Source organism: Leiobunum rupestre, chromosome 3 (genome assembly GCF_980474605.1).
Source record: "Leiobunum rupestre chromosome 3, qqLeiRupe1.1.hap1, whole genome shotgun sequence".
Taxonomy (NCBI): domain Eukaryota; kingdom Metazoa; phylum Arthropoda; class Arachnida; order Opiliones; family Sclerosomatidae; genus Leiobunum; species Leiobunum rupestre.
The window spans coordinates 67,861,915-67,884,445 of NC_143386.1; the positions used below are offsets into that span (position 1 = coordinate 67,861,915).

Below are 22,531 nucleotides of genomic sequence, written 5' to 3' on the forward strand. Positions count from 1 at the left end.
TCTATTTACTGCAGATATCATAGTTTGCAAAAATATACTATTATTCGCAAGGTTTTTGCAAACTTTTCCCTATTATTGGTATATTCAATTATATATACCTCAGATATCATAGTTTGCGTAGGTGTACGTACGTTTCATTTTTATAAATTAGGTCATAAGTAATATAATAACAATAAGTATGTCAATTAGGAAAAAATATCACGGAACTAATTTTCAGAGCTATTGCGCAATTTACCTACTTAGTTCTCGGCTCAGAGCCCCCTAGTGTCTAAATATGCCCCAGTTTAAATAAATTACTACCAAGGACGACAACACGGTACTCAGTTTGAATGCAAGTCCAAGTCGGAGCTTGGCGACGGTGTCGGTGTCAGAACAAGGTTCGCCCAGGAAGTTAGCTTTAAAACAATAGCAAGTGTCATACTTATACTTATTACGTTACTTATGATTAGATGGATTGGTCTCCCAAGATAATAGACTTCTGCCAGTACGTACCTACAATTTCTTCTCCACGATTGTATAAATAGTCACGACTGGTTTGATGTTCAAAACATCGTTTGATGTCCAGCTCTGAGCAATTGGTGGACGTTTTTCCGTCAATGATTATTTCGGCGAGAGATCGTCCAACGCCGCCAGCCAGAGCGATTCCCGAAGAGTTCATTCCGCTGGCAACGTAGAAACCTCGAACCTGTCTCCAGGAATGTAATTAAGTCACTCAGGATCTATACTCCTGTTAGTAATATCTAACGTGTCTGGTAGAACCAAGTAGTTTTAAAAAGTTAAAACTTTTGAACTCAACACTTCAGTTGTTTACACATAAAATATTATCGTAGTGCTCAATCAGGTTTACATCATCATTATAAATCTTGAAGGACGTACACAGCAATTTAAAACTTTCGGTTGTAATTGTGGGGATAGTTGAATCTTAAATCTCCTTTTCGCACTCCGCCAAATTTGCACTACAGAAGACTTCGCGGTCAAGTGTTGGTAGAATTTTCTTTGAACGTATCATTATGGCTACTAAGCTTGAAGGAAAGCCCGCGGGAGAGTCATTAACCCTTACAAACCTGAAAGGTCTCGGTTGAATTCTGTGAACCCGACCTTACGAAAAACGCTTAATGACGTGAGCACGAGTCTAGCCTAGATGTGCAACTTTGTACACATAAGGCGAAAGAAATAGGCTCCTACAGACGTTTAACCCTGAACGTCAAACTATAGTGCTCCTTGCGGCAAAAACGGGAAATTTGTTGATCCACCATACATCGTCCTTTAGCGTTTTTCCTATCTAGTGCTCCGCAGATCCGGCTCCAAGGCCAGAGCTGGAGCCAAAATTCATGTGATTATACACCACTCATTCTGCTAAAAAAGAACTCCCCCAATTCCTTCTGGTTATTACCATTTAGCGTATGCGCTAGAAGGGAAGTAGACAAGTAGTGTTAAGATATTAATTATACAACATTGTTAGAAAAAATATTTAAACTGGATATGTTTTAAACGGACGGAAAAATCTGTTGTTAAAATAACCGAACAGTGTAGATTCGAACCGAATATCGATAGTGGGGGCCTATGACGAATTTTTAAGAATTTTTTTTGAAAACCATATTTTTTGTAGAAGAATAAACGTCCTTCAGCAAATTTTAGTTCAATTTAAGCTCGCTAGTCTAAATGTTTATAGATCTGTTTACGGAATCTGATAATTAAACCGATAGCAGTTTTCCACTCGAAATAAAGCTAGGTTTTCAAAGGCCCTTGAATAGAGAAAACAAAAAGCTGGGCTTTTGGCGTTCGCCGAAATTGGTCTATGGGAATTTCAAAGACCACAGCAACGCACCGACAGAATCTCAGATTTTTTATGTTAACCGTCTTTTTAACCGATGTAGATACACTTATAAATATAGAAAAGAAAAGTATTGGAGCCGGCTTAATCTAAGTGGAAACGGCTCCTAGAGCTGGTTTTATCACAAGGGGAGCCGGAGCCGTAGCTCTAGTTCCGTCTCCGAAATATCCCGCAGCCGGAGCGGAATTGGCTGGAGCTGGAGCTGGCTCGAGATCCAACCAGCGTTGCCAACCTGTACGATAATTGTCGTTTTGTACGATAATTTCACCTTCCGTACGATGCACGATATCACAAAGTACGATATCGGCAATTGTATTCAGTAGGATGTGCGATATTACAACGTACGATATTGACAATTGTACGATAATTCAGTATTCTTTATTCAGTTTATTCTTAGAAATAGGTTTACAATTAAACTATAGTACGATCTCAAATAAATAGTACCATTTATAATATTATGCAAAACTATGGTATTTGTACCATAATTATAGTACGTATGGCAACGCTGCCGGTGATTCTCTTTGCCTAGGAATATCGCGCCATCAGTGCTCCAAAGAGAGAGAAGCACCGCTTCAGCTTTTAATTTCGCCCCCCTTTTCTACTGGTTAGTCAGACGTCTAAATATTTTTGAAGCGCACGAACGGTACGATAAATAGGGCTGAAATACGATAATTTTCAGGTGTTGTCACGATAATTCTATTCGATCAGGTTGCCAACGCTGGATCCGACTCGGGAGCCAGAGCCGTGTGGAGCACTGCTCCTCCTAGTGAAAGATAATTCGTTCAATAAAGATTTCGCATGCTGAACTGAAATAGAGATTTGTCGGAGTGTGAAATGGAAATTTTAAATTAAATTTATGTACCAACAATTTTCAAAAGACTTTACACTCGCCTTAGCTAGAGAAATAGCGGCACCCCTAGCTCTTGGGCTCACCTTTAGCCTTTTCTGTCTTTCGGTGCCTCTACGCACAGAAAAATTGGCCGCCGGTTGGCATTGTCTAAAGGGTTGGTCAGCTAAGTAGGTGCGTATCGGTTTTTAATAAATTAATAAATAAATATATTTTAGTTTCCCCAAAAGTTGATGGTCTTTTTCTTTACCTTTTCGGCGTTGTTTGAAGTAGGAGTAGGGGCAAGTCAAATACCGTGGGACTTTATCAGCGTTTTGGCGCCCCTAGAAAAATGCCAATAGGCACATGCCTACTCTGCCTAATGGATAATAGGCCCTGCCCTGGAGCTCAGGCTCGGGCTCACAGAATGAGGCCGACACCCAGCGTTGCCAGATCGAAAATCTGAAATTATCGTATCTAGGCCAAAAAATTATCGATTTTCCTGGAAAATTATCGTACATTTCTTTTTGGCGATAAATTTTAATTCATACATAAATGCGTTGAATTTAGATGATTTTTAAAGCACTACAGGAGTTTTATTTCAGGGAAATAAACAAAATGTCTATTATCATTATTAACTGAACTTAATATGTTTAAAAATGTTTTAAAAAATGCGGTAATAGCTAGGAGTAATAAACTCACACTCTGGACTACGCGTACAGAAAATGTATATCATTCATTTTTAAGTAGATAAGTTATATAAATTAATAATAAAATATAAATCGTTCGTAGGTTTTTAAAAAAATCTAAAGATTATCGTACATTATAGTACGTTGAGGCAGAATTATCGAAATAATGGTACGATATCGTACGCCATGAAAATTATAGTACGCCCTAAAAATTTTGATTAAATTATCGCACTGTGCGATAATTATCGTACGTCTGGCAACGCTGCCGACACCGCTTCAGGTATGGCTAGAGGTGCCGGGAGTCGTGAAACTCCATCGAAAACGCAACAAGAAAAATTCTAGCATCAGCGACACCCTGCGGCAGGGAGGAAGTTGGCGTTTCGAACCCAGGATTTTAGACGGAAAAATTTTAATGGCGTTTTCGTCTGTGAAATCCAGTCGAGTTTAATTCCTCAAAATACTTTGAAAATGCCTGCAACGTATTGTTCAACATTTTATTGTAACACTTTTAAAGAAATGGCCGATTTTTTTTAGTTTCTAAAAAAGAAAGAACGGTGGGATATATTTTTTGTTTTTTACATTTAGCCTCTGTGCTTTTCAAAATACAGTTCATAGACATGGATCGAAAATGAAGGGAGACACGATGTGTTTGAAAGAGATACAGGTTACCCATTTCCTAATCATCAAATATGCGCAGGGCCGGACTGGTTAGTAGTTGGCCCCACTGGCTATGAAATCTTGTTGGCCCCATTTCCCATTAAAGCCTCTTTGGCCCCTAATTTAAGTTGGCCCTGATCTGACCGGCGATCGCCAGTTAGCCGCCCGGGCCTGAATATGCGCCCTGAATTTTGAGGAGTCATGTCTTATAATTGATAACACGTGAAACAGGCTAACACTGTTAAATATTAAAATCACACTCATTAATTACTATAAACTTAATCTTAAATATAAATTGAACCTATAAAATTAATCTTAAATATAAATTGAACCTATAAAATTAATCTTAAATATAAATTGAACCCACCTTTTCCAAACATCATTTAACACATTTTCTCGGTGTTTTAACCGCTTTGTTAGTTCAACACGTGTAGTTGGTACATTTTAATTTTTAATTTTTAATGGTGGCAACGAGTTTATATAATGGAATTAAGGTCCGCGCACCACTCACAACTGGCTAAAAACGATGTAAAATTAAAAATTGGTGATGTAGTATTAATTTATGAAGATAAATTACCACGTCATATGTGGAGAATGGGTGTAATAAGTGAAGTTGATGAGGGTCGCGGAGGTAAAAATAGGATGTGTGTAATTAAAACAAAAAACGGAACTTTCATTAAGCGAGCCGCGCAACATTTGTGTAACCTAGAAATAAATTAGTGCTCAACCTGGTAATACTTTCAGTATTACCGGGGGAGTGTTAAATATTAAAATCACACTCATTAATTACTATAAACTTAATCTTAAATATAAATTGAACCTATAAAATTAATCTTAAATATAAATTGAACCTATAAAATTAATCTTAAATATAAATTGAACCTTAAATTAAAAATATGAAACACTAAAACTAATAATTCTAAACAATTGTAACCCTTAATAATATTCCCAACATTTGTAAAAACCCTTGTATATATGTATATTTTCAGTGTATTATTGTATTTTTATTTTATTGTATTGTGTTTGAAAACCTTCCACGCTCTCTGGATAAAACCCAGAAAACTCCAAGTGCGTCACCAAAATTTCCACCGCAATATCGTTTTGCACACCTGCAACGGATATTGGCCATCGGCCCCCCTCTTTTTCATGGTGACGCGGAGTTTTCTTCGATACCCCAGAGAGCGAGGAAGGGCAGAACTGTATAAACCTTTCTCTTGGAAAGACCCTAATGGTCAAAAATTGGTTGCTAGTAAATAAAATTAATTTTCGTAGTCGTTAACAGTGTTTTTCTTGTAAGATAGAAAATTTGATAAATCATCACTTCGACGCGATCGGGAACTATTAAAATAGTTAAAAGGAAAACAATTCTAGCAATAGAACTTAGGCTTTTGTTTCAGTCCGGAAACCTAAGTATAAAGTAAAAAATTCAGTAGCTCTCCCCAGAGATATAACAAACACCAACAGCTATTACCACAATATTTTATAATTATTATTGAAAAATGAAAATAACCTAAATGTTAAATAAATTACTTATTATTAATAATACTTATTTAAATTATAGTTAAATTTCACTGGGCTTTCTTCGTTGGTGTTAGCCCTCAAAAAAGTAGGTAAACGACTTGTAAAGTAATATTGTTAATGGTGGCCAGGTTACAATAAGTAGGATTTTAAATGATTAATAAGAAATATTTACCTCTGGAGTTTCTCCGATAAATAATTTGGCGTCGGGTGTGAAACTTTCGGGACCATTGGTCTTTTGGCGTATTTCGACTTCGTTCAAGAAAGGAAAACGGTGAATTACCGGCTCGAAATATTTTTCTGAAATCATAGAAAGTTGGCTCAAAATTTAAAAGATAAACAATTATTCATAAATTTAATATTCTGAAATAGTCAATTTACCGCACAAAGGATCCTAAAAAAATTCCCAGGGGAACATTTTTGGACAGTACGTCTGCTACCCTCACCGCTTCGCGACTTACCACCGAGCTGATTTCTACCACTTTTCACGTTTATGATGATATATTTTAAATTTTTTAATTAATAAATAAAAGTTTAATTTAGTTAGTTAAAAGTAAAAGCTACATTTATAGTTAAACGAGCATTTTGGCAAGCCTTTATTTCCAAAATATAACTGTCAGTGTACTTAGATGGCGCCACGTGCTCTATGATTTACGACTATCATAGATATTGGTATGTCGGAACCAGGCAAAATTTGATCTCTGCACCCACATTTATTTCGGGGTAAGGTGTTATAAAAACCGCGTTTGTAGTTCCTCGAATTTTGGAAAAGGGTTTATTGTTTTTAAAACGCCTGCATTCAAATTCGTGTTGTGATGTGTGTGCGTGTTATCTACCCTCCAATTTATATTTATGAAATTTTGGGACGGACCGAGCGCTAAGGGTTACGTTAAACGTCTTAGCACACTAATGGCAGGATTTCCACCAAATGTTTAAGGTATACATTTTATTATCAATTTGCGAAAGCGTCGGTTGGGATTTGAACCCTTACCCTCTTGCTTGGCAGGCGAGTGTTCTAGCACAGAACCCGACACATTAAGCAGAATTGAAAATTAGAAATTCAGCTGAAGCGAACGCGTATATTAATAGTTAAAACAGTTTTACATTTTGGTTCTTATTTATATATATAGGGATTTCGTGTTAGATTTAAATTAATTCGAAGAGGATTTATAATTTTGCCGCTTGTCTATTGAACAAAAACACTTTGGGGGAAAGTCCGTCTTTCATTACGTTTTTATGAACTAATTCACGTCAATTTATTCTATAAAACATTTACGTTAAACTTAATTAATACGTTTCTAAAAGACAATTTCTTCTGTAAGATTTTTATTATTTATAGATTAAATTAAAATTAATTGATATAATTTATAATAAGTTTGTGGTCAGGAATCGAAACCAATTGTTACTTTAAGCAGGCTACAACGATATTTAAACAAACAGTCTTGGAGAAAGTCCGTGTTTCTTAAAATACCATCGTGGCCAGGAACTTTTACAGCTGAGCCATTCCACGTCTTCAAATTGAAAATGAATAATATCATAGACAAACCATGGAGGAATAACGGGAGAAGTTTAAATTTACCGCGCTATTTAGTACGACCGACAGATGACGCTAGCATCTGCTTTCAAAATAAACTGACACAGCCCAAAGGCTGATTCGGCCCTCCTGTTATTTCTCCATGGACCAACTCTTATTTTGGCTGGCCAGCTTGTTTTTCATGAAATTAGGTTCAAGCGTGATGCTTTTGTAAACGACACTTGTTTTAAGGTAGTATATTCTAAATCGAAAAATCATCAATTAACTCAGGTACGTCTTGATTTTAACGTTGCTAACGCCAGTTAGTAGTTACCCGTGGCTTTTAATAAACCTGGTGGCAGAAATATGATTTAATACTCCCTGTAAGATTTTCATATTATCCCTCATACTATGCTAGTGATCGCTGTACGAGGTCGTTCAAATCTAGTTAACTCTAATGGAAGGAATAGCTACCACGATTTATCTGTCAGATATACTTATTCAAGGGTAGTAACCGTTAGAATATAATTTCTATGTAACGTTAAGAACCGATTTAGGCACGGGTTTAATTTTTCATTTCCATGTAGCTCTACCAATTAGTTTTTGTAAGACTCAGTTTCTACCGTCTATTGGAAGTATTAACCCAGGCAACTTTCACAATTACCAATTAACGAGTAAAATTATTTTATATATGAAACCATCAAAGTAATATCAATGAAACGTAATTTATATGCTATATAATAATATTTGAAAATATTATATTAAATGGCATAAATGTATTTATTTTATGATATTTGTGAATAATGTTAAGAGATGGAGCTCTAGACCTAAAATCAAGATGGAGCCAAAATTTAAGTTATAAGCTGCAGTCCCAGGTTGTTCCGTAAGTATGTTTTTTGTAACGAAAGAGAACTTACGGAAATGGTCCCAGTTTTCTTCGAAAAGTTGAAATTGAAAGTCACTGGGCGGTCCATCGGGAAACGCCGGCAAAGAGCGCTGGTCGAACACTCCCACCAGAAATCCCCCGCTCCACTCTCGCAGGTAGGAACACGAATCAGGGTCGTTTACAACTGGATTTATAGAATAACTGAAATACTTTACTTCCGCCAATTTAGGAATTGAAAGTTCTCAGCCCCGGATTTAAATTTGGGGGAGTCGTCGGTGAGTTGATCATGTTGAAGATTTTTACACCGACTGACATGAAGATGGTGCACCTAGGAGCAACAAAAACAGCACCCCACACAAAAGTCGTGCATTTTCTTGTGCACAGTTTTCATTGGTAAGACGCGTTAGCGCCTGCTGCCGTCGGAAGGGGAAAATTCGAAAATTGTTTTCCCCCTTTCCATAAAACGCTCAGCGTAAAGGCTCGTCCAATGACATTTGTACACAACACTGCGTTGAAGTGTTTAAAAGGCTAGCTGCGTTCTCCTTGTGTTTGTTGCTCCTAGGTGCCACCTAGGAGCAACAAACACAAGGAGAACGCAGCTAGCCTTTAAACACGCTAACGAAGGGTTGCGTACGAATTTCATTGGACGAGCGTCACGAGCCTTTACGCTGAACGCTTTACGGGCGGGGGGGGGAGACAATTTCCGAATTTTCCCCTTCCGACGGCAGCACAAAATGTACACAAGAAAATCCACGACTTTTGACGGGTTGCGTTCTCCTTGTGTGGGGTGTTGTGTTTGTTGCTCCTAGGTGCCACACAACACTCAGAGTCTTTCCCGCTTCTATTTGATAATGGCGCGCGGCGCATGCTACGCGGCACGTTCCCATTAACACATGTTGCGGAGCATGCGCTGCTCGCCGTTATCAAATAGAAGCAGTAAAGTCCTCTAGTGTTGTGTGGTGCTCTCTTCAGCATAATTGGTGTTAACCTCCTCCGGCCCTCAACATATCAAGGGGGTTCAAACTCTAACTTTCACCCCAAAATACGCCCATTTTCGCAGTATTTATACACTCACCAGGGCACATCGTTCCAACACCATTTATAGGTTTCGTGACTAGATAGAAGTGTTCAATTGGTTGTAAAGGAATGTGCACTTTTGGTTCAGTCTTCAGTGCCAAGTCTTTTGACCACTGAAACCAAAAAAGAACCAAAGATAATACACTGTGGAAAATCGGCCCCGGCGTGAGCTTTAATCGCGTTTGAAGTCTTAAGTTTTAGTGGACCAACGAGATAACCCGCCGATTTGATTCTTTTAGGCGGAAGTAGCTTAATCTTCGATAGTGAGAATGATTGGGAGAGATGCTAAAAATCAGCTCCAAACAGTAGAAATCAACTAATTCTTGATTGTAGTAATGTAAACTGTTAAAATTTAATGTCTCAGTAGCATAGATGTAAGTCGGTATAATAGTATTCCATAAGTATAAAACCTTTTCGTGGCATGCAACAATTCGCGACACTGACTCTATAGCGGGCTCAGTCGCTATTTAGTGTTTGATAACTCCTCGCTAGGGGCGATTTTCTTCTCTGATGACGTCAATCTGCGAAATATTTCCCCAAGAGACCTACTTATGGAACAATATTATAGACCTATGCTAGTACCAAGATTGCATGCAGGTACCCAAGAATCTAGTAGGATAGCATTAGCCTCTAATACTATCCTCACATACTTACAAGCTTAAAGGATAAGTCCACGATGTGTGAAACTTAGTTTTTTTTTAAAGATCATGTTTAAATATACCCAAAAAAAATTAGTCGTAAAATTAAAAAAAAATTAATGACGAAATATTCAATTTTAAACGAGCCAAATCTACCCGCCATTCTCTTTCGCCTTTAACTCCGTTTCCATAGCAACGGTGACGTTTTTTGAATAAACGCGGATTGGCTGCTCTCGGAAGAGACGGAACCCGACAATGCATGGCCAACGTAGATTTAGCTCACTAACCTACTCGCGCGAGTAAGCGAGGTAACTAAGTTAGCCGTGGTTTTTTCAACGCAATTTTAAAGCTCGCGAGTCACGCAGCGAATCCACGTTTAGTACTTAATAATATGATATTTAATTGAAATAGTTGACAGTAGTTTATTTTTTACCATTCCACCGCAAAGAACAAAGTGATCACACTTCACCGTTCCATCGGATGTCTCTACGGCCTTCACGGAACCCTGGTCGGACGTTATCACCCTCTCAACTGTGCAATTCTCCCGCACTTGCGCTCCTTTATCAGTGGCCATCTTCGTTAGTGCGACACAAACGTCTCCCGGACTACTTACGCCATCTTCCGGGGCATAGAAGCCTGCCTAATATAATAAACGTATATTACCTCAAAAGTAATTAGATTGGAAACGTTTTCAAGATGGCCGTTGTCAATATACATATATAACACCATAAGCCTACCAACTCTAAGTTTGAATCGAAAGGCAGTGTTGGTTCAAGCAAACGACTGGCGAAAGTACAGCGCTAAATCCACCCGGTGGCGGAAAAGAGAAACGTAACGCGTCCCGCAATGCATGATGCCAGCTGATTTGGTAAGAGGGAGGTGCGTAGAGAGAGAAAGGGGGAAGGAAGAAGCTTCAATTTATCTCTACCAGGTGCCGATACTATCGCCTGATTTATTCTTTTTCGCCCGTCCAGTGGTGGTACAAAGGGCGCTATGCGCGTTTCAAACTTATAGGTTATAGGCTTATGATAACACAAACCTCAATACTATTCTACAGAATGCATTTACGAAGCTGAGAACGTAGAAGCCTAAATTGCCAAAAAAAACGATAACCCAAATAAAAAAGTTATAAAAAAATCGAACCCAGAATTCCAGATTATGCTAAGAACTAGCCCAAAGAAGACTATTACGCACAGTCATTGCATTAAAAAGGATGTTCTTAATAAGAAGATAGTAACTTCGAAAAGTGTTCATTTTAAATTTCCGAATTATCTCAATTTAGTTTCTGCTACATTAACAAAAGTTGATGTTAACGAATAAAATGTTGAAATTATTGTGTCAAGAAAAGAATATTAACAAAAATACTTTGAAATGAGAATATTTATCTGTAAACCAGTCTACTTCTATGTTTTAGGTTACTTAACACGTTCTTCGTACTATACCTACTTTTATGTCATCGACGTTCATCCACGGAAACCTTTCGTTTACTTCTTTTGGTGAGATCTCGTCCACTTTGATTTTCTGGGCCCTTCAAATATATATAATTGTGGTATTACTTGTAATTAGACTTGCTGACCTGCCGGGGCTTAGGACGAGTCGAGTTCGGGGTAAAGATTTTCCACCCAAAGTGTTATCTTATCGGGTTTGGGTTGTGGTCAAACCGTTCCGGTTGCGCAAGTCAAAAAGATTATGTTAAACATACGAAACTAATTATTATTTCTTATTTTATTGGCTTTCCGTTATCTCCACGTGGACCCGAGTAATTTAAATTTAAATTATTTTTGGTAATAAATTTGAATTTGGGTCAGTCCATGTGAAATCGACCCATTTTACATGAATTTCAAAGTGGATCGTTTTCCCACGATAAAGGATCCGCGAGCCTAAAACATGACTATAGTTAAAATACAGAATAATAATAATAATCCGGCATTAAAATTGAACTTTGAACACTGCTGGTTTGGAGATATTAAGGAGCCAGGAAATTTTAAATATTATTTCAAGCCTACTTTAAAAAATCCATGTAAAAAACTATGAAATAGCCGTTATCACCATGGTCTATTACAAATTAACTGACAAAATTTGAAACCCGAACAGGACCGATCCCCGACGTGTGACAACCTTATTTGTAGCCAGGTGCGTGCCTGGGGTCTCATCAAAAGTGGGGGCTTACGAACAGAGTTTATCGAATCTGAGCAACGAAATATTTTCAACGCATCTAACGAGATAAATACGTTACTTAAAAAAGTAAATTATCATGCACGTGCCGTTCTACAACTATAATAGTGAACACGTTCACTACAATGACGAGCCAAAGAACCTGTCTAAAGGCTTAAGATTGGAGTTCACATAAAATGTGTGGTCATTGCAGAAATTTAACTCGGTGAAAATTCAACTTGCGGAAAATGGGAAACCTACACTTCTGATAGGTAGTTATTTATGAACTATATTTTTATCGATATAATACATTTAGAAAGTATTTACGTATTTGATACGGCTTATAAGTCTCAAAGTTGACTTAGCCCATACCCCAATAAAATGTAAAACCTGAATCTGCAAATAAAAATTGATTTGATTTGAATAAATTTTCAAAAATCACCGGAGGCCTTCAAAGGCATATGTTTAAAGAAAACCAAATGAGCAGATTAGGGTTTTCTAAATCTAAAAATCCTCTGCTAAAAACACGACATATTCACTATTTCGGTCTAAAAGGCAGAACTCTTTAACGCAACCAACGCCTGTTACCCTAGCTGACTGTTAAATCTGGTGGTAGGAAAAAGAGAAACTTTATAGTTGATTTATTGGATGTTACTAGGGATGCACCGATAAATCGACCTATTTTTCTAATATCGGTATAGGCCAAAATCTTCTTAAGCGGAGCCGATACCGGTATTAGAAAAATATTTTAAGAAAAACTTTTAAAAACAAGAAAATTATCGATTAACAAACTAATAATAATAAATAAAGAACAACGATATTCGATTTGTGATAGAAAATATGTATCACGTAAAATTAATAAGTTTCGTTCCTCCAGAGTGTCTATCACTGAACTAAAAAAGCCTGATGGTACTATCACCACCAGTCTGACTGGTGCCGCTTCTGTTCTAAATACTTTTTTTTGCCTCCACTGTTAACCCCCCTTGCCCCCTTCCACCTCACCCATTATTATCCTCCTCTATTCCCCGTGTTTCTTCCGGTAGCTCTACCTTCTTCATGAAATTCTCTGTTGAACCTCCTGACATTATGCACCTTTTACGGAATCTTAATTCCCTGGCCATCTTCCTTTCTCTCCCCATTTACTTGCTCATATCCCACTCCCTTTGTCAACTCCCACCTGCCTCTAAAGAAGCCCATATTACCCCTATCCACAAAAAGGGCTTATTATTATTATTATTATTATTATTATTATTTTCCTGGATTTCTCCAAGGCTTTCGACTCATTCCCCCACTCCCTTCTCTTAAATTCCCTCTTCTCCACTGGTATTATATTACTTATCGGATCGTAAGCAGAGAGTTGTACTTCAGGGACAGTCATCTCCCTGGAGCAAGGTTAGTCAGGGTGTTCCCAAAGGTTCAGTTTTGAGCCCACTGCTCATCAACATTTTTATCAATGTTGTGCGTGTAGCTTTAATTCTATTATTTGCCGACGATTCCAAGTTATCGCGCAAAATTAAATCTCACTCCGATAATCAAACACTCCAAAAGGAATTAGATGCTGCGGTTTGCTGGACGAATTCTCATGGTCTAGCTTTTAATACCTATAAGTGTTCTACCCTCCATCTAGGTCGCAACAATCCCAATTTCTCCTACTCTATTGGGGGTGTGCCCATTAAATCGACTCTTTCTGAAAGAGATCTTGGAGTGTTTGTTGATCCCAGCCTCAGATTTTCTACCCATACCAACAAAGTTTGAAAACGTGTTCGTTCGGTGGCCGGGCTCATTCGTCGTAATTTTAACTTCCGTAGTCCCAAACTTGTTAAACAACACCCTTGCCCTCCCTACTTGATTATTGCTCCCCCATTTGGACCCCTCATCTCAGTTTAGATATTTCCGCTTTACAAAAGGCCCAAATAATTTCACTAAACTAGTCACAAAATACGAAAAACTCGATGCCCCAACCAGACTAAAGTCCTTATCTATTCCGTCTGTTCAAACTCGCCACAAAATCAATAATTTAAGCCTCCTCCACAATTTTTTTTATAATAATTTAGATCTAAATTTCAATGACTATTTCCCTACATGCAATTCCTCCGTTTGAACTCTTTCTCCCACAGTGTAATAAATGACTGGAATTCACTCCCCAACAATATTGTAACTGAAAAATCCTATCCAAAATTTCGCGCCCTACTATTTGATTTCTTAAAAACACCGCCTCCTATTTTACTGTTTGTTTGTTTTTTTTCTGTGTGTTTTTATTTTTGATTATCTATATTGTTCTACGCTTTACTCTGACCTGATGTTTACACATAAGCCTCCGCCCAGGCTTTGTAGACCTTGTTATTATAACCAAATAAAGAAATAAAGAAACATATTCGGATACGCTCTGGCAAACGTTTTTTAATAAAAAATTTGAATAAAATGGTATGACAGTGTACTGAACCGTCTTTTACAATGATTTTATCATACACACTACCGTAATAACTTTCTTAATATCGCGCGATATTATCGGCCACGAATAGCCGGATGATATATCGGCTGTACCCATATCGGTGCATCCCTAGATTTTACAGGAGATATTTTTTAGAAAATATATATATTTGTTTTTAAATTACATTAAAATATAGTTTTCAAAAGTTTATGATGTGAAAATACATAGTTTTTACTGGGCATTTGGTTTAAAATTGGCTGAGCGAGCGACCATTTCTAATATTCTAAAATTGTGTGGCTTTCAAATATATATCTAAACCGGAACCCGTATTCGCAAGAGTATAGCAGGAAATGTTACCCAAAAAAGCCTTCATAGTAAAATGGTGTATAGTAATAGAAAGTTATAGGAAGACAATTTAGCAAAAATAATAAAAGGTAGAAGGTGTGGTCACCTTGTAAATAAGGAACTTATCGGATCTCTCTTTAAAGAAAAACTGGGGTGAGAAATAAAACAAAAACATTCAATACCTGCACTCGTCCGCGATGCGACGAAGGGAAATCAGCCGATCGTCTGAAGCAGCGACATAAATTCTTCCACATTGTTTGAACCCTTGGTTAAAAAAAAAATGTATTGTTACATTATGTATGCAGTACAGACGATGATTTAAAAGCAAAGTTAAATATTTATACTGAAATATTTTTGAAAAATAAATCCGATTTCATGCAAGTCATTTGTACTGTACAAAATAATTAATTTTTATTTTTATGATAATTATTATTGTTAGAACAATTTACGCTTTCTTAAATTAAATTTTCTCGCTATATGTCTTTTTAAACACCTATGAGCCGCCCAGTGGCCAACGAAAGTAGCTCACTTAGTTTCGGTATTGTTGCCGAATTATTTCAGGTAAATATTTCCCAAATTGCCCACTCCCCCCAAAATATAAAATCTTAGCAACGCCACTGTCTTAGTGGTTCTATGTGTTGGAGAACCTCACCCGAAGTAAAATTCTGTAAACGCTCTTGCTAAATTAGCCTAAAAATTACGTTCTGATTACAAACGGGGTGGGTTTTTCCTGGTAATAAATCCCAAACAATCTCTACCCGTGGGATATCCGTTGGACTCCATCCACCTGTAGAGGTTTCGACTGTAGGACGTTAGTTCTTTGAGGACGCCGGATCGGACGCAGCCAACCAGACCTGCCGCGTGCCATGTTGTCCCGCAAGAAATCCTTCAAAAAAGATTGTGGTATTGAACGTTTAATAGATAATAATAATCAGCTAGGCTAATACCCAAGGCACCACCTTAGGCCCAAGTCATCTAGCGACTTTTAATGCCTTTAAACGGGTGGCCGGGTTACAAAATGTGTTTATGAATACGGATATGAGCATCCAGAAAAAGATTCTTTAAAGGAATCAGACATATTAAGTCACCCCAGGAACACGTATAGGGCGAGCATGTAGCGCTGAGTGTCGAAAAAGCTTTATTCTGTATTACAATCTACCAGCCTACAGGTTCCCCCGTCCACGTGTTCGAGGAATGGCTTCACCTATCTAATAATAAACACAATATAGACCTAGCTGTTAACTTAGATTTGAAATAACTGCCTCGCGCCCAGTCAGTAGCGTTTACCCCTATTAGCTCCATGGTTAACTTAAAAATTAGCCCCATATTTACCATGGTAACCAACTATAGAGTGTTGTCGTCTGATACGATTTTGAAAACTTGTAACGTCACAGCTGTAGTGTTAATAGTGGCCACCATGACAGTTACCGTTTTTTATCAATAGGCAAATTACAATGGTGACGTCGCAGGGTTTCAGACGACAACATTCTATAGACAGCGCACGATTTTTCGGAGGTCTCGTGCGATAAGTGGGTAATCGCTTCCGTAAGAAACTGGGAAAGGTAGCTCGCTGTTTTCCAATCGAGGGTACGAGGTATATATTACCTTTGTGAATATATAGCGTTTCGAAAATTTGGCCAGTTATAGGTGATAGCCATTTTTCTCAAAATGTATTTATGCTAGGGTTCTGAAATTTTCAGGGTTTATTTGTTAGGTATGGAAGGCTACTAAATTTCAGAAAAATCGAACGATTTTGTGCCGTTTTGGAAAATTTATTTTTTCACCGGTAGGTGTCACGCAAAATGTTTCAATAGAAAATTTGTAGGGCATAGTCGAAAGTGTAAAAATAATTTTGGTTCGGTTGAAAAAGACCTATTTTTCAATGAAATTGAAGGTCGGGGGAAAAACAAGTTGTACTAGCAGGCAATAGCCTTTAACGAATTGTAGGTAACATGCATTTCAGTAATAAGATTTCGAAAAATAAACATATAATAATTAGCCCAAGTGACAAATGGTTTTTAATGACTTCTACAAAATGTTTTCAAAAATGCCACCTTCTGATACAATGCACAAATATGCACGATGTTGCATATTGCGATATGCTCCCCGAACCATTTCTGGAGTCACCCGGCGACATGCTTCGATGATTCTTTGTCGTAAATCTTCAACGCTCGTCACAGGTGTTTGGTATACGTAGTCCTTTACGAATCCCCAAAGAAAAAAGTCGAGTGGTGCTAGATCAGGGGATCTTGCAGGCCAACGAACAGGACCAGTTCTTCCGATCCATCTTCCAGGAAACTCGTCGTTTAGATATGCAACCACGTCACGATATTGGTGAGGTGGCGCCCCATCTTGCTGGAACCAAATGCGTCTGTACTCGGCCAGAGGAATGTCGTCCAACACGTTGGATATTTCATTTTGAAGGAACTCCAAGTAGTTTTGACCGTTCAGACGTTTTGGCAGGAAGAACGGGCCAATAATTCTGTCACCTAACAGCCCAGCCCACACATTAAAGCGAAACTGCACTTGCTGGCGGTGAGGAAATCCCCCAGTGTGGATTCTCGTAGTCCCACATATGTTGGTTTTGACGGTTGAAAGGCCCATCTCTTCCGAATGAACATTCGTCGGACATCAGTAATTGATCGTGAAAATGCTGGTGTGCGTCAGCCATGAGGCAAAACCAATTGCAGAAGTCGAGTCGGCACTGTCTATCACCGTCATACAGTCCTTGGTGAAGTGTCGCTCGATAAGAATGAAAATGGTGTCTTTTGACTGTTCTCCAAACGTAGTTTCGATCCAACCCTAAGTCAAAGCTGGCAGTCCTGAAGCCGCGTTCACAAAGACATTTTGTTGAGGTCTTGAGGATAATTCTAAAGTAAAAGGGGGAAGAGCATTCCCCTTTCGGCGGGGTGATCCGACTTCAGCCTTTCTCTTTCTCCTTCTGCACAAGGTCAGCAGTTCAAAAAGACTTCCTTTACTCGCGATAACAGTTACACAGTTTTATTTGTGGCAGCCATAGCGCACCGAAACCACGAGGTAAACAAAGTCTTTCGTTCCCTCGGGCCTCGGACTCCACTCTTTCTCGAGAAAACCGGTGTTTGTGTACCACATGACCGACACGACGTCATAACCACTTCTCTATTGGCCAAAACTGGCACGTGATTTTCAGCCGAAGGTCGAAATATCAACTGGAGTAGATACGGGTTGACCGCCGATTTCCCTCTCGTCTTGAGAAGTTTTCTCTCCCCTTTCGACTTTCGGCGGGTTTGTGAACCACCGATTTCTAACTTCGTCTTCTACCTTTCGCTTTCAACTTCAGCTATTTACCATTTTTAACGTCTTTGTGAACGCGGCTTGACGCTCGCTCGAGGATAGGCGACGAAGTAGGCAAGGATGGTGTTTTCCATGTCGACGTCCTGGAGACCACGACCATGAAACCTCGGATTGATATTACCCCAGTTGTCGAAATCGCGGACCACTCTAAGAACCGTCGTATGACTTGGTCTGCAATTGGGAAATCTTCGTCTAAATAACTGACTTACTAGAGTAGCATTACGACGACCTTCTCCGTAAAATAATTCTAGCATATGAGCGCGCTGATCTCGAGTGTAAAGAGGCATACTGGACAACAATCGGCCAAGCTGAGATAATGTTTTAACTTTGAAATGTAAACGCTTTAAATACTACTCGGACAATTGATATTTCACGTTAAAAAACAATAAAAGAAAAATAAGCGTAATTTTTGGTCTACAAATCTTTGTTTGATGATCTTACTCGTAACCACGTCGAAATGGAAGACGCGGTCTTTGTCTACTTTGTCTAATTAGGTGTTGAACGTAATAATTTTCTTTAACAATAACTTTTTGCAGATCTGATTATTAACTACATAGCTGAAAGCATAAGTTCAATAAAATAAATGTACACTCTGTTCAAAAAGTCTTTGCCCGTGGGAGATTTCGAACATTTACGCCCGTCATTTCTTGTATAGTTGCATCAAGTCGAAGCGGACATCGGTAATAGATTAATAAAATGTTTAGCTACAAATTGGCCAAAATCATTTTCTGTATAGACTTATAATTTGGCCTATTTTGGCCTAAAAGAGGGGGTGTCAACTTTTTTAATTTTGATCTCAGGTCATTTTAAACCAGATTTTTGTGTTCTCCGGGGTTGATTTATATTTAGAAAGTGTTGGAATTATTCAAATCGACGCATTGGTTCAAAAGATATTAACCAAAGACGTTTTCACAGAAATTGAGAAATATCTAAACATCTCACCAAGCCATTTAAAATAATAAATGTTTTCATGTGCTCATTTGAGAAACGAACAGGGGCGACGCCAGAAAATATTTATGTTAACCTTCAATTTGTTACATATTTAGAATTAAACAAAAAATATTACTTCTAGGAACTATAGATGGCAACAGAACCCGTCAACATATATTATTTTAAATGGCTTGGTGAGATGTTTAGATATTTCTCAATTTCTGTGAAAACGTCTTTGGTTAATATCGTTTGAACTATTGCGTCGATTTGAATAATTCCAACACTTTCTAAATATAAATAACCCCGGAGAACACGAAAATCTGGTTTAAAATGACCTGAGATCAAAAATAAAAAAGTTGACACCCCCTCTTTTAGGCAAAAATAGGCCAAATTATAAGTCTATTCAGAAAATGATTTTGGTCAATTTGTAGCTAAACATTTTATTTATCTACTACCGATGTCCGCTTCAACTTGATGCAACTATACAAGAAATGACGGGCGAAAATGTTCGAAATCTCCCACGGGCAAAGACTTTTTGAACAGAGTGTACATGTGTGTTGTGATTATGTACGATTGTTTACGTTAAAGGCTATTGCCTGCTAGTACAACTTGTTTTTCCCCCGACCTCCAAACTCAGTGAAAAATAGGTCTTTTTCAACCGAACCAAAATAATTTTTACACTTTCGACTATGCCCTACAAATTTTCTATTGAAACATTTTGCGTGACACCTACCGGTGAAAAAAAAAAATTTTCCAAAACGGCACAAAATCGTTCGATTTTTCCTAACAAATAAACCCTGAAAATTTCAGAACCCTAGCATAAATACATTTTGAGAAAAATGGCCTGATCGAGCAAATTGAGACACCCTGTATAAACGGTAAACTTTAAAGCAATTTTATAACTACGTTTCTACCGTTTGATGGCGCTCAAATGTTTCCAGAAAGAAATTTTAGCCAGTTTACCTTTACTTGCAATTTATGCTATCGCCTATTGTGAGGGAAGAAAATAAATGTGAAATGCACCATTTCACATTTTGCCAAATCCTGCCAGCCTTATAGCAAGAAAAAAGCTTTCCCCATTAAAGTGAGAGCGCAATAGCGCATGGTGATTAATTGTTCGGAATTGGTATACAGGCCTGAAAATTGATATACACGTGCCTTAAACTATACACTCTACTATCTAATTTTTTTTTAAAAAAAAACCTACTGGGAAAAAGTTTATAAGCAAAAAACCCGCTTGTTGCCGCCGAGGGCGCGCGCATCTTCGTTGCGCTGTGTTTTTAAAATATTAGGTCTACGTAGCACCACATCTCAGCAACTTCACGAATAACAAAATTATAAATCGCGTGTAGTAGCGAAACTTGTTAACACTTTTCATACGCAACGTCTTGTTTTCAAGGCATGAAATAAACAAGTTGGCCTAAAGGTAGTGTAAAATATCTGGATAAAAAAGCAAGTTTAAACTTAAAAAATGTAAAAACAACACCATCGCTCTTCGGACTATATTTATTCACGCCTCGAAAAAAAGTTCGCCTGTTAGGATTAATGTTTAATGCGCTTCCATGGAGCCTTCCACTCTATGGTACTGATCATTTTTTACTACGTTTTCGGTACTCTCATAAAGAAATTTTAATTTGAAGTTAGATATCTGACCATTTCGCGTACGCACTATCGTGAAATTTAAATTTCGTACCAATTGATACATTTCTACTTTATTTCCAAAAACAAGTAACTCGGAAAAATTGGTTTGTCTAAAAATCAAATTAAAATAAAGTGTTTGTGTTTCGCTACCTTATTTCCAATACCAGGTAACTCGGAAAATTCGGTTTGTCTAAAAATTCATTTAAATTACCGTAGTCGCGTTTCGATACCTTATCTCTAAAACCAGGTAACTCGAAACATTCAATTTCGATAAAATTCCTCTTGGGTTTATTAAGTACAAAATTGGTACTTTTGAAAATTGGTTCAAATTTAAATTTAATATTTAAAATATATTTAATACATCGGGGGATTTTGTGAATTTAAATGTCCGTGACATCTTGTTCTTAAATAAACTTATAAAATTTAAGAAAACGATGCAAAAATAATATTAAATGCAAGTATCATTATTTCTAAAGTAAAATTTACGAATAACGATGAGGGAAAACTAATAGCGTCTGCTTAGCCACTACCTATCTAGGTTTCAATGGGGAACCCAAGGGGGCGTTGCGATTGTTTTCGGTCGCGAATTAAAAGTTTAAACGCTTTCAAAGTAAAAATAAAATTTAATTTGAAAATATAATGATGCAATTTTGTTCGTTTTGGAAGGTAGAGTTTTTCTAATTTTAGACTTGAAAATAATGTTGCCAATAAAGGTAGAAGTGACCAATTTCGTGTACGAAAACGTCAAGTTACTTGTTAAAAGATTAACATACTTATGACTATAATGTTAGTTAAGGCTACGCGAAAAAGTAAAAAAGGGTCAACTTTCGATGGAGACAAAACTTAAATTAATTAAGTACTTTAAGGCGGAAGTACACAGAAGATTAATATTTTAATGTTAATCTCATCATATCAACGGTGGCTTTCATCTTTTTATATTATTATGATATTATAAATGATAAAACAAATATTAAATTGCTGGTGTAATAATTAAAATTAAAATATCTTATACGCAAAATAAAATTATTTTTGCCAATTTATACGATTACACCTGTAGGACATGCAATTTTATTAGGCCTATATAAGCTATTATATAGTATAAAAATGTATAATACTCTGAATATTGTAATGCAAATTGCATAAAAACCGCAATAATAATTAATAAAATAAAGAAGTTCAAATATTTTTTTAAGGATAAGATGATTATTTGAGAGCGAAACCGGCATAGGAGGCGCCGATGAGCCAACAATCAATTGTCGACGCTAGTCGGCAACCCAAAGAAGATTTATCGCGTTCATGGTCACGGTCGCACTTACCTTCCCTGCTCTAGCAACAGAACGCCAGTCAACCCGCGATCCGCCAGATGATAAGCCACAGACGCGCCGACCACGCCTCCCCCGCAAACCACTACTCGAGCGTGGCGAGGCAACGCAATGTCTGCCGCAGCTGTGACTCCGGAACTAGACGCGTTTCTCGCACCGTCGGCCCGCTCGTTTCCAGACAGAGGAACGCAACACCGTCCGTACGAAGTTAGGCCTAAGCCCTCGTAACGTTTACTGACAGTTAGGGCGCGTTTATTGTTATAAAAACCAGCCCTTAAATACGGTCGCAGAATCATCGTTTATTTACAAAGCTAATATCCTAACTGCTTATGTGTAATTTCGCAGTAGTTATGAGGGAGAATCGAAGATAACAACCACCGCGCGACACTTGATAAGAAAGAGAGAGAAGGAACACTTCAGCCCGCTTGCCTCGTTGAACGCTCGGCTACTAACCCCGTCGCGTCGCTTACAAATGATATGGCACCTCTCCTCTACTACTTGGTAATTTTTTCGCGAATTCAATCAAGCGTAAATGTACCGGTTGGCAACTGCTCGGTTGTACCGTTAGAATAAGGGTACAACTGTACAAATTTAACTGTAGTACATTTAGCCGGGTAATGTTTTCGTTTGTAAAAGTATCTTAGTTTGAGAAATAAAGTCTAGTATGAAATATTGTAATTATAAACCGAATTTATCATAAATCTTATAGGATTGTTGATGGTATAAGTATTAAAAAA

At 37.7% G+C, this 22,531-nt stretch overlaps 1 protein-coding gene across 1 annotated transcript in view; it reads right to left on the reverse strand.

Annotated features, from left to right (window-relative positions):
* The window catches only part of LOC149954439 (pyruvate dehydrogenase phosphatase regulatory subunit, mitochondrial-like), a 30,379-nt gene extending 8,155 nt beyond the window's left edge, over positions 1-22,224 (reverse strand). The window contains exons 1-9 of the mRNA XM_090169059.1: positions 21,789-22,224; positions 15,327-15,454; positions 14,751-14,832; positions 11,085-11,166; positions 10,072-10,278; positions 8,999-9,113; positions 7,955-8,107; positions 5,700-5,824; positions 493-685 (exon numbers count right to left, since the gene is read on the reverse strand). Of these exons, the coding sequence (XP_090025185.1) occupies positions 493-685; positions 5,700-5,824; positions 7,955-8,107; positions 8,999-9,113; positions 10,072-10,278; positions 11,085-11,166; positions 14,751-14,832; positions 15,327-15,454; positions 21,789-22,090 (1,387 nt within the window). The 5' untranslated portion in view covers positions 22,091-22,224. The remainder of the gene's footprint in view (positions 1-492; positions 686-5,699; positions 5,825-7,954; positions 8,108-8,998; positions 9,114-10,071; positions 10,279-11,084; positions 11,167-14,750; positions 14,833-15,326; positions 15,455-21,788) is intronic.
* Positions 22,225-22,531: the final 307 nt, after the last annotated feature.